The sequence below is a fragment of the Carcharodon carcharias genome, chromosome 6 (genome assembly GCF_017639515.1).
Source record: "Carcharodon carcharias isolate sCarCar2 chromosome 6, sCarCar2.pri, whole genome shotgun sequence".
Lineage (NCBI taxonomy): Eukaryota > Metazoa > Chordata > Chondrichthyes > Lamniformes > Lamnidae > Carcharodon > Carcharodon carcharias.
This window is the reverse complement of record NC_054472.1, coordinates 192404114-192421135: the sequence shown is the minus strand read 5'-3', so window position 1 is coordinate 192421135 and position 17022 is coordinate 192404114. Positions and strand designations below refer to the sequence as shown.

Genomic DNA, 17022 nt, shown 5'->3' with positions numbered 1-17022 from the left:
TATGGGCCAAGTGCTGGTAAATGGGATTAGGTAGGTAGGTCAGGTGTTTCTCACGTGTCGGTGCAGACTCGATGGGCTGAAGGGCCTCTTCTGCACTGTGATTCTGTGAGTGGCTTGCAAGGCCATTTCAGAGGGCAATTAAGAAGCAACCACACTGTAGGGGTCTGGAGTCACATGTAGGCCAGACCAGGTAAGGACAGCAGATTTCCTTCCCTGAAGGTCATCAGTGAACCAGATGGGTTTTTACAACAATCATGGTCACCATTACTGCAGCTAGCTTTCTAGAGTTGCTGCCGTGGTGGGGCTTGAACCCGTGTCCACAGAGCATTCCCAACAGGTGGGGACAGCAGGTTCCCTTTCATCAAGTGACATCAGTCGGGTTTTTATGACAATTCAACAGTCTTCGTGGTGGTTTTTCCTGTTGCTAGGCCACAAATTACCTGAGTGATTCAATTTAGTTTCACAGCTTGTCTTAACTCTGGGGCCCGGACCAGAATCAGAATCAGTCGGCTGCTGTATGGACCTGTAAACTGCCAATCTCTACAACTCCTGGCGCAGTCTCTGTCTGTAGGTAATGGTCATTCAAAAGAATGATTGGCATGCATGTCTTAAGACCACTTGCTTTGGTTCCATGTGTTTTTTTTTTGTTGAAAGCAAAACCAAGGTTTGGCTGTAACAATTGGCCAATAGGAGGGGGCGCCAGGCAATTTTGGGAGCAAGTCAGATTGCTGCCCTATCCAGCAGTGAAACCAGTCTGCCTGCAGCTCACCTGGACTCAGTGGCTGACACTGCTCCCAGGGGCAAGGCAGCTGGGGGTTAAATCCCACTCCAGAAACTGGAGCCCATTAACCAGGCTGACGTGCTCAGTTGGAGGAGTTGCCTTTCAGGGAAAACATGAAACCAAGGCTCCATCTCCCTGTCAGGTGCCTGTTAAAGATTCCACCACCACTATATCAAAGAGGCGCCATTCCCTCTTTTCATGTTGTAATGTCAGTGGAAACACCAACCAGAGGGAGCTGGGGTGGGGGTTGCGGGGGAAGATTGGGGAGTAAACAAAAAGTGGAAAAGTGAGAGAAGATAGAAAAAGCACTATTTTAGAAAATACAGCACCATTCACAATATAAAAACCTAGGGAGTAGAAGCAGGAGGAGGCCATTCGGCCCCTCGAGCCGGCTCCATCATTCAATAAGATCACGGCTGATCTGATTGTGGCCTTAATTCCACTTTCCTGCCTATCTCCCATTACCCTCGGCTCCCTTAGAGATCAACCTCACGACATCCCAAAGGGGCCTCACAGCCAATGAAGTACTTTTTTTGAAGGGTAGTCAACTGTTGTAATGGAGGAAATGCAGCAGCCAATTAATGCACAGCAAGATCCCACAGCCAGTGATATGATAATGACCAGATAATCTATTTTGGTGATGTTGGTTGAGGGGTAAATATTAGCCAGAGGGGAGGAACTCATTGCTCTTCTTCAAATACTATATGGAATCCTTTATGTCAACCTAAGAGGGCAGACAGGCTCCCAGTTTAACTTTAGGAGTTTATGCACTGCTGAAGTTGACAGGGTATTTAACAGACATTGTTTATTTCCATACAAATATTTTCAACTTCTATAACACTGTGAGAAGTACTTACAAAAAGTGCCAACAGAATTAAATTCCAGGGATGGCGTCTCCTGCATGAAGATTTAAAATAGGTGGAAGAAAATGAAGAAACGGAGTTAGGTTCAGTAAAAGCATCAAACCCACCAAACTGATTGAACAAAGGTGCAGATAATGATTCCAGAGATTTTTAACGCTCAGCTTGGTGCGTGGCTTCTAAATCTGTTCCTTTAAAGTTTCTATATGAAAGGTGGTGTTTGTGATGTGGTGAAAAGATTGTTTCTTTTTGGGTTAGTTGGGTGCCTGAGGTGGTTGGGACCCACTTGAATATCTCAGGGTCTCCAAAACAAGCTGCTGACAAAACCCTGGCAGGAACGGCATAGGGCAGCACTTGGTAACAGGGAGGCACATCCTCTCTGCATTGGGACCCCCGCGTGCCCTGCTCCCCGAGAGCTGGGGCTTTAACATCCATCCATCCTCCGTCGCTCAGCCCTAACTATAACTGCGCACTAACGGCGTGCTGCTGGCCTTCAACCAGCTGTGGGAAGCTGCACCTTTTCGTCCAGCCACAACCCTCCTACTCTGTACCGGGGGCCCCGAGAGGGTGGAGCTAGGAAAGGGTCTGGGAGACAGTGGGATTAGGGTGGGATGAGGAGGATGGACACTGTGACAATAAGTGGCAGGAGCGGGAGGGACAATGGAAAGCTTTAGACAACCTGCAAGGTGGGGCAGTGTGTTGGCCGGCAAGCGGCTTTAGTTGGAACTCACCTGATTCCAGTACAGCAGACGAGAATGAGGTAGGTGATGATGAAAACCCCACTGGAGAGAAAACAAAGCAGAAATGATTCAGCCTCTGAATAGTATTCAGGAAACTCCTAATGTTTGAAATCATTTAAAGGAACATCTGCAGAAAACTGGCTCATCATTCACCGGAACTTCTCCCTGTGAAACGTTCACACAGGTGACTCTCGCTGGGCCCTCAAGTCCTCGCCTCAGAGCTCAATATTCCTCGTGCGTGGGCACGGAGAGTGAAAGGCAGCAGGCTTTGGGTAGGAGGTGGGGGGTTGGGGTGGGGGCAAATCACAGCCCAATGCGGTTTATACAGCAACTGGCAATGATCTTGCCAGCAACATCCACATCCCCAGAACAAAAATAAAGGATATCTCGGCAACTTTGCTCTCCATATCGGGAGGACGGCAAAAGGAAAGTGAGCAGTGGGGAGGTGGAGGGTGACAACTGCCCTCTACCACTAGCCTGCTTGAGATGGAGGGAGCCAAGTGTGGGGTGCTGCATCCACAACAAAGATCTGTTGTGTCAAACGCTTCTGTGCTGTTCACTTAATGTATGGATCAGCAACACACCAACTTATCACACTGGAGCAGTGTGCATGAATCACAATTTAAAAAAAAATTAAGACAGCGCCCTCAATGATCCTTTAAACACTGTTCCTTGAACTCTTTCCTCACAGTGTCAAGTGACGACAGTGAGAACTTTACACTTACAAAGAGGCGTAGTACAAGATACGATTGTTCCGCACATACTGTCTGACTGGTTCACTGTGGACGGAAGCAGATACACAGAGAGAGTTTATTAATTTGTGATTAATCAGAGAAAATGAAATCACAACTCAGTCACAAACACAAACTGGACACCTTGGCAGGACACAATCCAAGGTTTCATACAAATACATAAGGAGCAAGGAAAGAGTAGGGCATATTTAGAAAACAAAAAGGTGGTCAATGTGTGACGGACAAAAAGGTAGGCATGCTTTTTAATGAATACTTCTATCTTAACAAAAGAGAGAATGGAGCAGACGCTGTAGGTAAAGAGGAAGAGTGTGAAATATTAGGTGAAATTGACATTGTGAGGGAGGAATTGTTAAACCATCTTTGAAAGTGGATAAATCCCGAGGCCCAGATGAAATGTATTCCAGGCTGCTGAGAGAAGCAAGGGAAGAAATAGCGGAGGCTCTGACCATCATTTTCAATACTCTCTGACTATAGGCATCATGCTGGAGGATAGCTAATACTGTACGGTTGTTTAAAAAGGGAGGAAAGGATAGACCGAGCAATTATAGGTCAGTCAGCCTAACCTCAATGGTGGGAACATTATTGGAAAAAATTCTGAGAAACAGTATAAATCGTCATTTAGAGAGGCATGGATTGATCAAGGACAGTAAGTACGGATATGTTAAGGAAAGGTCATGGTTCACTAACATATATTTTTTGAGGAGTTAACAAGGAGGGTTGATGTTAATGGATTTTATCAAGATTTCCAGCAAAGTCCCACATGGCAGACTAATCTGTAAATTAATAGTTCATGGGGTACAAAATAAAGTGGCAAGGTGGATCCAAAATTGACTGAGTAGCAGTCAGGCAAAAAAGGGTTATGCTCGATGGGTGTTTCTGTGACTATTTCCAGGGACTTCTGCAGAGCTCAGTACCAAGTCCTTAGTTTCTTACGGCACATATCAATGATTTAGACTTGCATGCAAGGGGCCATGTAGTTAAGAGTGAAGAAGAAAGCTTTTGGTCTCTTTTCTTAAGGAAGGATATACTAGCTTTGGAAGCAGTTCAGCAAAGGTTCACTAGGCTGATTCCTGGGATGAGGGAACTGCCTTATGAGGAAAGGTTAAGCAGGTTGGGCCTATACTCATTGGAGTTTAGAAGAATGTGAGGTGATTTTATTGAAATACATAATATTCTGAGGGGGCTTGACCGAGTAAATGCTGAATGTTTCCTCTACTGAGGGAACCTAGAACTAGGGAGCACAGTTTAAAAATAAGAGATGAGGAGGAATTTCTTCTCTCAGAGGGTCATTAGTTTGTGGAATTCACTTCCCCAGAGAGCAGTGGAGACTGGGTCATTGAATGTATTCAAAGCTGAGTTAAGACAGATTTTTGATAGACAAGGGAGTGAAGGGTTATGGGGGACAGACAGGAATGTGGAGTTGCGACCACAATCAGGCTCGAGAGGTTGAATAGTCTACTCCTGTTCCTATTTCTTACAATCTCATTACACTGCACGATGATAACAATGAACTGGTCAGGCGGACAGAAAAGTGACAAATGGAATTCAATCCCGAGAATAATACATTTGGGGAGGACAAACCAGACATCCATCTCAGGTCATAGTCATGGGGTCATTGGGTCATAGACAAGAGTCATGACCCAGCCTCCACTGCTCTCTGGGGAAGTGAATTTTTTTTTTTGCAAAAATATACTTTATTCATAAATCTTCAAAAACATTTCGAACCATTTCAAATCACCATTACAAAAATACAATCAGGTTCAACTTTTACAACATGAATCACAAGGTGTATCAGTACAAACAATGAATATTACAATCATTGGCAGACATTCATTTTAAGCTGTACAGTCTGAGGGGCTCTTTACAGTTCCCAGCCCCCCAGTGCACTGTGGCAGAAAGGTCTTAGACAGCGACCCTTCCCCATTGCGCCTTTGTGGCGGCTGCCCCAAGCTTAACTGTGTCCCTCAGCACGTAGTCCTGGACCTTGGAAAGTGCCAGTCTGCAACACTCGGTCGGGGACAACTCTTTGCGCTGGAAAACCAACAAGTTTCGGGCAGACCAAAGAGCGTCTTTCACCGAGTTGATGATCCTCCAGCTTTAGTTGATGTTTGTCTCGGTGTGTGTCCCTGGGAACAGCCCGTAGAGCACAGAGTTCTCTGTCACAGAACTGCTTGGGATGAACCTCGTCCTGGGAGAACCTTTTTTTTTTAGAAAAATATACTTTATTCATAAATCTTCAAAAACATTTCGAACCATTTCAAAATCTCTGGGGAAGTGAATTCCACAAATCACCAGGTTGACAGAAGTTAAACCATTCAGCTGAACCAATCTGTTTGTCTGTGTTTACCCAGGTCAGTAACTCATTCTAATCATGGTGGTGTTTCTGTGTAAGTCAGTCATGGCTCAATCATGTATTTATAGCAACTTGCTTTTGACCCCGTAACTACTGGGGAAGGTCTGATGCTATCTACCCTGTCTCATCCTTTCATTATTTTAAATACTTCTACCGTATCACTCTATAACCTGTGTCGTTCCAATGAGAAAAGCCCCTATGTTTTGAGTTCCTGGCTTCTGGACTGATACAGTTGCGACAATACTTCTGAAGCTCAACACTATCCAGAACAGAGCAGTTTGATTGATCAGAGCCAGTCACTGGACTCAGTATCCACTCCCTTTACCACCAGGGCATCATAGCTGTAGTCTATTAGTTATAGGATGCCCGACACCAACTTGCCAAGGTTCCTGGGTACTGCACCATGGAAAGGATGTGTTGGCAATGGAATGAGAGAATGGTACCAGGGCTCCAAGATTTAGGCAATGAGGAGGGATTATATAAACTCGGCTTGTATGTCTAGAATAGGAAGGTTAAAGGGTGATTTGATGAGGTTTTTAGGATTTTCTTTTTATTCAGTCACGGGATGTGGGCATCACTGACTAGGCCAGCATTTATTGCCCATCCCTAATTGCCCTTGAGAAGGTGGTGGTGAGCTGCCTTCTTGAACAGCTGCAGTCCATGTGGTGTAGGTACACCCACAGTGCTGTTAGGGAGGGAGTTCCAGGATTCTGACCCAGCGACAGTGAAGGAACGTCGATATATTTCCAAGTCAGGACGGTGAGTAGCTTGGAGGGGAACTTCCAGGTGGTGGTGTTACCATGTGTCTGCTGCCCTTGTCCTTCTAGATGGTAGCAGTTGTGGGTTTGGAAGGTGTTGCCTAAGGAGCCTGATTTTTAAAAGTAGTTGAAAGGATAGATAGAGGTGGTGGAGGAGTCTAGGACAAGGAAACATGACCTTAAAATCTGAAACAAAAACAGAAAATTCTGGAAACACTCATCAAGCCAAGCAGTATCCATGGCGAGAAAACAAATTAACTTTCCAAGTTGACAATCCTTCAAAATCAGAATGTTCCAATAAAGGTCATCGACCTGAAACTTTGGGCCTGATTTTCACCATTAAGGCAAAATTGGGAAATTTTCCAACTCGGCAGACCAGTCTTCCTATAAACGGCCCCTCACATTTTCACTCTGGGGGTGCGATGACCCTGGAAGCAGTTTGATTGCTGCCATGGTGGCAGTCGAGTGCTGAGGAAGGCTGCTTAGAGGGCCCATCTTGGTTCTCTGAGACTTTGTCCCAATTGTATTAAAGGTTCGTAGGCTCTCTAGCCCTCACTATTTACACCACCCAGTCTACATGCCACCTCAGCCAAGCATTTATAATAAAGGTCATCTGGAGAAACAGATGTCTGACCATCTGCTTCTGTTAATATAGCTCACAGATGGCCTCATTATGAAAGCTTGGCTGAACTATAAGGCTCTCTAAGAGATTAGCTCAGCAGGGTGGAAGTGTTTGCTTTGTCTGATTGACAGCTTTTATGAGGTTATAATAAGTTATTCTTTCTTTGCACTGTTTTTTTCAATGTGTGCATGTTTATTTCAACAGGACTCAGAGGTATGAAGTGAGGTAAAGCTTCAGTTTTTAATACTATAATGGCTCTGTCGATTGACACTTTCATAAGGTTGTAAGAGTAGCAGCTTTATTTGAAAAGAGATTTTTGAATGGGTGTTTTTTAAGTGCATTTCAAGACTTGCTGTTGTTATTATATGGCACAATGGTTCCATAGTGCATACTGGGTGAGTAGCATGGAGGATGTAGGGAACCATGCAGGGTATGGAGGGGCCATAGAGAGGCATAGGTAAGACCTTTTAATCATAGCTTTCAAAAGGTTTCTGAATACAGCCAAAGGTTCACAGATCTCCCTGAGGCACAGTGCTGCTTCAGGGAGTTTGCTTCAGCTTTAAAAACTGCGAACGAAAAAGGAAAAAAATTATCGACATGTCCCCTCATGTGACACTGTCGCATGAACTGGGACGTGTCAATTACTTGAATGTTAAAACATTAATAAACAGTTTTAAAACCCTCATCCCGCCCATAAGGTTGGACGGGCAGCCCTGACAATTGACGCGGGTGACGTTGGGATGCATACCTGACGTATCCCCCACGTCATTTCCCGTGTCAGCGAGTGGGACCCGCCCCCGCACGCCGACCGGGAAATTCTGCCCCATGAAAATTGTAGCATGAGAAGCCCAAAAGGATAAGCACCTGGTATGGAGTGCAAGGTGCAGGCTAGCTACCCGCACCTCTATCGAATGCTGGCAAAAATTGTTGCTGCTGGTAATCCTACAATCAGGTCCCACCCGCCACTTTAAAGGCCCCCAGAGTCGACTTGATTCCATAAAAATCCAGCCCGTTAACTCTGGCGATCACCCCCCGCCCCCCACCCCCCCATACAGATGCTGCCTGGTCTGCTGAGCAGTTCCAGCATTTTCTGTTTTTATTTCAGGTTTCCAGCAGTTGCCACATTTTGTTTTGGTTTCCTTTAAAATTAGAACCAGGCGATGCAGGAGTGAGGTTAGGAAACATTTCCCCAAACTAAGGGTGGAAGATGTGTGGAACGCTGTTCCACAAAAAGCAGGTACTTACTCAAGGAATAATTTTAAATCTGAGATCCACAGATTTTTGCTAGCTGAAGGATATTAAAGGGTATGAACCCTAGGCAGGCGAATGGAGTTAGCATACAATTTAGGCATGAACTCATTAAATGCTGGAACAGGCTTGAAGGGTTGAATGGCCTTCTGTTCCTATGTTATTTTGTCAGCATCTTCCTCCCCTACAACCTCCAACACCCAGAAGGACAAGGGCAACAGACACATGGGACCACCACCACCTGCAAGTTCCCCTCCAAGCCACTCACAATCCTGACTTGGAAATATATCGCCGTTTTATCACTGTCGCTGGGTCAAAATCCTGAAACTTCCTTCCTAACAGCACTGTGGGTGTACCTACACCACATGGACTGCAGCGGTTCAAGAAGGCAGCTCACCACCATCTTCTCAAGGGCAATTAGGGATGGGCAACAACACCCACATTGCAAAAACAGAATTACTTGGAAAAACTCAGCAGGTCTGGCAGCATCGGCGGAGAAGAAAAGAGTTGACATTTTGAGTCCTCATGACCCTTCGACAGAACTAGGCGAATCCCAGGAAGGGGTGAAATATAAGCTGGTTTAAGGTGCTGGTGGGGGGGCGCGGTGGTTGGTTAGGTGGGGGGAGAGAAGTGGAGGTGGGTGGTGTGGTTGTAGGCAAAGGCAGTGATAGAAGCAGATCATCAAAAGATGTCACAGACAGCAGAACAAAAGAACACATAGGTGTCGAAGTTGGTGATATTATCTAAACGAATGTGCTAATTAAGAATGGATGGTAGGGCACTCAAGGTAGAGCTCTAGTGGGGGTGGGGGGAGCATAAAAGATGGAGGAACAACACCTCATCTTCCGACTAGGCACTTTACAGCCTTCCGGACTGAATATTGAATTCAACAACTTTAGGTAGGTCTTGACCTCCCTCCTCCATCCCCACCCCCTTTCTGTTTCTTCCCCCTTCCGTTTGTTTTTTTTTTCCAATAAGTTATATAGATTTTTCTTTTTCCCACCTATTTCCATTATTTTAAAATATTTTTAAATCTTTTACGCTCCCCCCACCCCCACTAGAGCTCTACCTTGAGTGCCCTACCATCCATTCTTAATTAGCACATTCGTTTAGATAATATCACCAACTTCGACACCTATGTATTCTTTTGTTCTGCTGTCTGTGACATCTTTTGATGATCTGCTTCTATCACTGCCTTTGCCTACAACCACACCAACCCCCTCCACTTCTCCACCTCCCCCCCCCACCCCCCCGCCCCCTCCCACCCCCCCACCTTAAACCAGCTTATATTTCATTTCACCCCTTCCTGGGATTCACCTAGTTCTGTCGAAGGGTCATGAGGACTCGAAACGTCAACTCTTTTCTTCTCCGCCGATGCTGCCAGACCTGCTGAATTTTGCCAGGTAATTCTGTTTTTGTTTTGGATTTCCAGCTTCTGCAGTTTTTTGTTTTTACCCACATTGCAAAGTTTGTTATATTTTATTTTGGAGTTTGGGAAATTACTTTTGGCAGACGGTTCACAAGGCAGGCATCAAAAGTGACCACATATGTCCCACATCAAGTTAATGGATTAATTCTCTCCCCTCTCCCATCCCTCCCTCTGCAGGGTCCTGATTCCATTGATAGCTGCAGCTCCTACCACTGCCCCAACGGAGATGGGCCAACTTAACACAATCATTGGTGGAGCCTGGAACCCTGCTCCGTGTCAGCTCCCACTGGGAAACTCACTGAGCCAGTCTGTCTGTCGGGGAAAGGGGAGTCGATGCAGAGTGAGTTAGGCCCCAACTCAGTTATTAGAAGAGAATGAAGAGACCTACCAGAATGTAAAGACTGCCACTATCCCAAAGGTCACCATTAGCTGTGCCATCAAGATGGCATAAACCTGGCAGGAGTAGAATTCACAAAAATCAGCTTGGGTTCATGATGCTATTATACAAAACATTCACCTCCCACTCTCAGCAGAGACAAGGATCCAATCCTGAGAAAAAGAGAGTGAGAGACAGAGCGAGAGACAGAGGGAGAGATATGGTCAGGCAGGGAGGCAATGTTGGCAAGGGAGGGAGTGGCCATAACTCGTAGGAGCAGGAGTAGACCATTCTGCCCATCGAACCTGCTCCACCATTCAACGAGATCATGTCTGATCTGATAATCCTCAACTCCACTTTCCTGCCTTTTCCCCATAACCCTTGATTCCCTTAATGATTAAAAATCTACCTCAACCTTGAATATACTTAACCACCCAGCCTCTACAGCCCTCTGCAGTAAAGAATTCCACAGAGTGACTACCCTCTGAGAGAAAAAATTCCTCCTCATCTCTGTTTTAAATGGGTGACCCCTTACTCTGAGATTATGCCCTCTGGTCCTAGACTCTCCCACAAGGGAAAACAACCTCTCAGCATCTACCCTGTCAAGCCCCCTAAGAATCTTATATGTTTCAATAAAATCGACTCTCATTCTTCTAAACTCCAATGAGTACAAGCCCAACCTACTCAACCTCTCCTCATAAGAAAATCCCTCCATCCCTGGGATCAACCTAGTGAACCTTCTCTGGACTGCCTCCAATGCCAGTATACCTTTCCTTAGATAAGGGGACCAAAATTGTTCATAGTATTCTAGGTGTGGTCTAACTAGTGCCTTGAGTAGTTTTAGCAAGACTTCCTTATTTTTATACTCCATCCCCTTTGAAATAAAGGCCAATATTCCATTTGCCTTCCCTATTACCTGTTGAACTTGTATGTTAAATTTTTGGGATTCATGCACGAGGGTCCCCAAATCCCTCTGTGCTGCAGCTTCCTGCAGTCTTTCTCCATTTAAATAATATTCAGCTCCTCTATTCTTCCTGCCAAAGTGCATAACCTCACATTTTCCCATATTGTATTCCATTTGCCAAGTTTTTGCCCATTCACTTCACCTGCCTATATCCCTCTGTAGACCCTTGTGTCATCCTCCCCATCCTCTGGAGCAAGGGCACCAGAATGAGCGAGAGCAAGAGCCAGAGTCATAAAGAGTGCGTGTGCGGTGGCCAGCACAGGGGGTGTATGACAAAGGCCGGTGGTCAGGGGGGGGGCAGCAGGGAGATGGGGGCAAGGGCATGTGAGAGAGAGAGAGGCAGTGAGTTCTAGCACCGCTAGATCTGATCTTCAGTTGCCCAGATCTGCACCAACGCACCTTCTGGATAAACATGTGCCGTATCTTCTTGTTGTTCCAGGAATCCACGGCAAATGTATCGATGCTCCTACTGCTGCTGGGATCAGAGTACGAGGTAAACACGGAAGGCCCATACCCACTGCTGTACCCAGTACCTGCAGAGCAAAGCAAAAGGCAAACATAGAACCCTGATTAGATTCTAACCTGTAACTCACTCCTCGGTATTCAATATTTCATATTCTCATTGCAGGTACAGTGCAGGTTAGAGACAACATAAAACTCTCTTAACTCAGTATAACATCTTTTGAAAAAAGACATACAACCAAAAGCTGTCCGACACTGTAAAGTAACCACTTTCTGGAAAATTCCTATGTGGATTACACTTGACTGACTTGTCCAGAGAGGCCCTGGAATGTCGCACTTAAAAAGCTGTCAAGGCCCACTTCAGACAGAGGCGCTTGAGAGGTTGCGGAGACAATGGAGATTGATTACCACCTCAGAAGGAACCATCCCCTGTTGCGTTATATCTCAGAACATGGAAATGGTCTGAGTTGAAAGAAAGCAGACTCTGGGCTAAAGACGTTTGTTCTTCCCTTTCAAATAATGAAGAAAATAATTAATTATCTTTAGGCAGTAGAGAACTTGAGTATTGTTGAAATAAGAGATATGTTGAAGCTTTTCATCTTGCACTCATCAGGACACTTCACAAGAATACTGATACAATTGGAAAACAACAATTTATACTGTATGGGAAGACAGTGCTGATTGGTTGGCAAGTGAACTCTCATTGGTAGTGTTGCTGTGGAGAATGCACCAGTGATGGTGACTGACAGTTAACTGCCAAGCATTGTTTGAAATTTAAACCAGGCAGCTTGACCCTGATTGGTCAAGGCATTGCCCTGAGGAATAGTCAATGAATGGCTGTCACTTATTTTGTTTAGCTGAAACAGGTGCAATGTGTATACATGTTTCTTCTGTCTGCAAAGAACAGGGCCCTGTATATTAATATATGTAGCTTCCAATACATGCAAATGCAGCACATTGTGAGCCCGACTGACAATCTTAAATTAGTTGTCAGTGTAATTCTTAGTACAAGGAATATTATTTAGCAAATGTCCAATCGCGGAATCACATCTAATGTTGGACACTGTGTTTTGAATTTTGCAAGCACAGGTTGGTAAGGTACGGTCTGTACCCTGCCCATTGCACATAGCGGCTGGGACATGCTGTTTGATACGGGTCTGCCAGTCTATGGGACATACAGCTTACATACCTAGCATCACACTGGCACTGAAATTCATATACCAAGTTACTCATTTGTGTGATAGGGAGAACGTCTTATTGGCTTGATAGCAGCATTCTGTTTGTGGTGAACACCACTCGTGTTGCTACTGCATAGCAGCAGCGTAAAACAGCTAGCTTCACCTGTTGCTCAAATTTTTGAGATACCTTGCCTTTCCAGAGTAACCTGGGGGTAGACTGGACACTTTTCAGGGCTGAAAGTGGGGGCCTTGGGCCCGTTCATGAGTTTGCACGATGTACAGCGTGAAATGATCTGACCAGGGTAGCCTTTATCTTGCAGAATGCCTTTGATGCCCCTATCTCAGCATCGAGCTTGCATGGTGACCAAATGGCTCGGACCCTATTTACAAGGTTGCTGATAAGACCAACATTATAGCGTGTGGAATTATAAGAATCCCAATGTGTATATTGACCAGTCAAGTCGGGTTTGCGATAGGCCGTGGTAGAGAATCCTCTAGCAGATTTCTCAACTAGTACGTCAGGGAGGGGGAATTCATTTGACTGTTCCATTTCAAAGGTGAATTTGAGCACAGGATAGAGCTCATTAAGACAAGTAAGGAAATTATTACATGCAGCTGCAAATTTAAATATAGCAAGCGTATCATACACATATTGTAGGAGGTTGGGTGTCATTCCATCGGAGACATGTTTCTCACGGAACCCAACAAAGATGTTTGCAAGAGCTGGGCTAGAGGGGATTCCATGGCAACACCATCTATTTGGGGATTCATGGTGTCATTAAAACTGAACTTAACAGCGCGAGTTGCTGAATTCATAAGTTTAATGAATACTGATTCACGCAATGGTGGTGGGTCTGGATCACCAGGATATAGTGCTGCAGCGCAAATATCTATGGCTTCCTTAAATGGAACATTGGTGAAAATGCTAGCAATGTCAAATTACTATTGATGTGCAAGTCCTGTGTGGCCTTCGCAAATGTGAAGGAGTTCTTCACTGTGTATGTGAAAAACTTGCTCAAAACTGGTTGTTACAATTTGCCCAACCATTTGGCCATTTTGTATTGTGCAGAACTGGTCACAGATAAGATAGGACATAACTTTTGTGTGTCTTGGGCAGCCCATACATATGTGTACATAGTGAACAGTAAGGATGAACCCTGTCATATATATCATGTGGTAGCTCATTGCTCTTATACAAGTCCAGCAAGCATTTCCTTAGACTGCTTTCAAGCAGAGCTGTCCGGTCATGTTGAGTGGCAGGTCCACCGGATATGAATTTGGATCTGTCATTAAGAATAACACGGATTTTGTTGATATAGCCACGCTTGTTAAGGATGACTATTCCCGCCCCTCTGTCAGGTTTACTGATGCGTATGTCCAGGTTGGTCTTGAGGCCTTGCAACGCTGTAAGACATTCGCACTGCTTGAGAAAGTCAGACAGGTCATTTGGAATCCTGTAATATGCGTGCGGCAACACGTGTGCGCTCAGTCAGCTAGGTGCACTTTAAAGGATTCAGCGCCTTCAGCGGATACTGGTGTGTGGTGGGATAGTTGGGAGTAGAGGAGTTCGAATTCAGTTAATAACCCTGCCCGCTCCATTTGGAATGAGGGCACACCAAAACTGAAACCACGCGCAGGAACAAACTCCTCGCTTTCTGAGAGTACACGGTCAGAGGGATTTGTTATGTGTTTAGTGGCATCATTAACTGCGCTGCCAAACTGTTTCCGCTTAAGTGTGGACGTGTTTCAAATGGGTGCTGTTTATGGTGCGGTCATCTATTGAAGCAATGTAGTGGCATAAAAGGATCAAAACGAAATTTGTGCACCCCAGGTCAAGCACAGTGTAGGACACGGTGTAAATTAGTAACACTGGGCAGAATTCTGCCCTCGGAAGGCGGGTAGGCCCCACCGGCTCGGCGGCAGGCGGAGAGCAGACCCCCACCACCGAAAAGGGGTCCGCCGCCATTTTGAGCTTTGCGCCTCCTGTGCGGGGGTGGGGGGGGGGGGGGGAGGGGAATCCCCAGCTGTCAAAGAGCGCACTGCTCCCTGAGGCAGAGTCCTGTCTCAGGGAGATTAGTGACAGGTAAGAAAAGACAAAAAATAGAAAAATTAAAAAATTATTGACATGTCCCCCTCATGTGACAATGTCACACCAGATGGGACATGTTAATAAAAATGACACAAACTTTATTAGACTTTTTACAAACGGACATGAAGCCACATCCCGCCAGTGGATGAGGTTTCCTGCATTATCAGGAGCCCGCTAGGGCTCCTGGCCTGCCCACCAGCCTTAAGCTTGGACAGGCAGGTTTTTAATTATCTCAATTATCCTGTCAATGGCCTCAATTGGCCATTGACAGGTTGGCGGATGGACAGCTGAAATCGCCAACAGGAAAATTCAGGCCACTGTTACCATCTGTTCAATCTCATCTTGCATAAATCTCATCTCACATTCAAGGAGGAGGAGTTTAGGGGACAGTATATATTGAGGGGTATAGACACAGTTCTTTGCAGATGAGAATGAGTGTCCAGATGGCTGTGTTGCCTGCCCGGTGCCAGGGTTGAGGACATCTGCTTGGGGCTGGAGAGGAGCCCACAGTTGGATGGGGAGGATCAAATTGTCGTGGTCCATGTCGATACCAACGACATAGGTAGGACTAGGAAAGATGTCCAGCAAAGGGAGTATAAGCAGCTAGGGGCTAAATTTAAAAAAGAGAACCTCAAAGGTAACAATCTCTAGATTATTACCTGAGCCACGAGCAAATTGGTGTAGGGTAAATAAGATCAGAGAGATAAAGGCGTGACTCAAAGATTGGTGTGGGAGAAACAGGTTTCAATTCATGGGTCTCCGGCACCAGTACTGGGCAAAGAGGGAGCTGTACCACTGGGAAGGGCTTCACCTGAACCATGTTGGAACCAGTGTTCTGGCAAGTCATATAACTAGGGCGGTAGAGAGAGCTTTAAACTAAATAGGAAGAAATAAATAGGGCGTGTAAGAAAGGTACCAAAATAATCTTGGGTAACTTTAATCTACATGTAGATTGGGTGAATCAAATTGGCAAAGGGGGAGGTGGTGGCATAGTGTATTGTTACTAGACTAATATTCCAGAGACTCGGGTAATGCTCTGCAGATCTGGGTTCAAATCCCACCTTGGCAGATAAATCAATAAAATATATATTCAATAAAAATCTGGAATTAAAAGTCTGATGATAACCACATTGCTGATTGTTATAAAAACCCATCTGGTTCACTCCTGTCCTTTAGAGAGGGAAATCTGCTGTCCTTACCTGGTCTGGCCTACATGTGATTCCAGACCCACAGCAATGTGGTTGACTCTTAAGCGTCCTCTGAGCAAGGGCGCTTGGGAATGGGCAATAAGTGCTGGCCTAACCAGCGACGCCCACATCGCATGAGTTCATTGGGTGTATTCAGTACAATTTTTTTAAAAGCAGTACATTCTAGAAGAAACCAGGGAGCAGGCTATGAGATAGGATTAATCAATAACCTCAGGGCAGAGGAACCTCGAGTTCTAAGCAATCATTACATGATAGAACTTCATGTTCAGTCTGAAGGGAAGTAGCGAGGGTCTAAGACTAGTATTTTAAACCTAAATAAAGGTAACTATGAAGGTATGATGGCAGGGCTAGTGAAAGTGAACTGGGAAACAGGATTAAATGGTAGGACAGTAGAGGTATAGTGACAGACTTTTACGAAGATATTTAATAACCCTCAGCAAAGATTTATCCCAGTAAGAAAGACTCTTTGAGAAGGACACAGCATCCGTGGCTGAATATAGAAGTTAAGGATAGTATCGAATTGAAAGAAACACGGCACAAATCTGCAAAGATGAGTGGTAGGTCAGAAGATTGGACCAATTTTAAGAACCAGCAAAGAGTGACTAAAAAAAAGGGTGAAATTGTGTTATGAGAGAAAGCTGGCTCGTAATATAAAAGCAGATAGTAAGAGTTTCTACAAATATTTAAATAGAAAGAATAATTAAAGCTAGCGTTGGACCTCTAGCAAGAGTGTCTGAGGAATTGAATTTTTTTTCTTTATTCATTGGCTGTGAGTGTTGCTGGATAGGCCAGAATTTATAGCCCATCCCCAATTGCCCTTGAGAAGGTGGTGGTGAGCTGCCTTCTTGAACCGCTGCAGTCCATGTGGTGTAGGTATACCCTCGGTGCTGTTAGGGAGGGAGTTCCAGGATTTTGACCCAGCAACAAAGAAGGGACAGCGATATATTTCCAAGTCAGGATGGTGAATGGCTTGAAGGGGAACTTGCAGGTTCCCGTGTGTCTGCTGTCCTTGACTTTATAGATGGCAGAGGTTGTGGGTTTGGGAGGTGCTGTCTAAAGAGCCATGGTGAGTTCCTGCAGTGCATCTTGTAGATGGCACACAGTGCTGCTACTGTGCAATGGTGGTGGAGGGAGTGAACGTTTGTGGATGGGGTGTCAATCAAGAAGGTTGCTTTCTTCCTGGATGGTGTCAAGCTTCTTGA

The 17022-nt window shown here is 45.2% G+C and overlaps 1 protein-coding gene across 2 annotated transcripts in view; it reads right to left on the bottom strand.

The window, feature by feature from the left end:
* faim2a (Fas apoptotic inhibitory molecule 2a) overlaps window positions 1–17022 on the bottom strand; it is a 151462-nt gene that overhangs the window by 118008 nt on the left and 16432 nt on the right. For both annotated transcript variants that reach the window (XM_041190371.1, XM_041190372.1), the window contains exons 3-7: window positions 11283–11416; window positions 9932–9996; window positions 3107–3160; window positions 2373–2423; window positions 1639–1678 (exon numbers count right to left, since the gene is read on the bottom strand). In XM_041190371.1, coding sequence (XP_041046305.1) covers window positions 1639–1678; window positions 2373–2423; window positions 3107–3160; window positions 9932–9996; window positions 11283–11416 — 344 coding nt within the window. The remainder of the gene's footprint in view (window positions 1–1638; window positions 1679–2372; window positions 2424–3106; window positions 3161–9931; window positions 9997–11282; window positions 11417–17022) is intronic.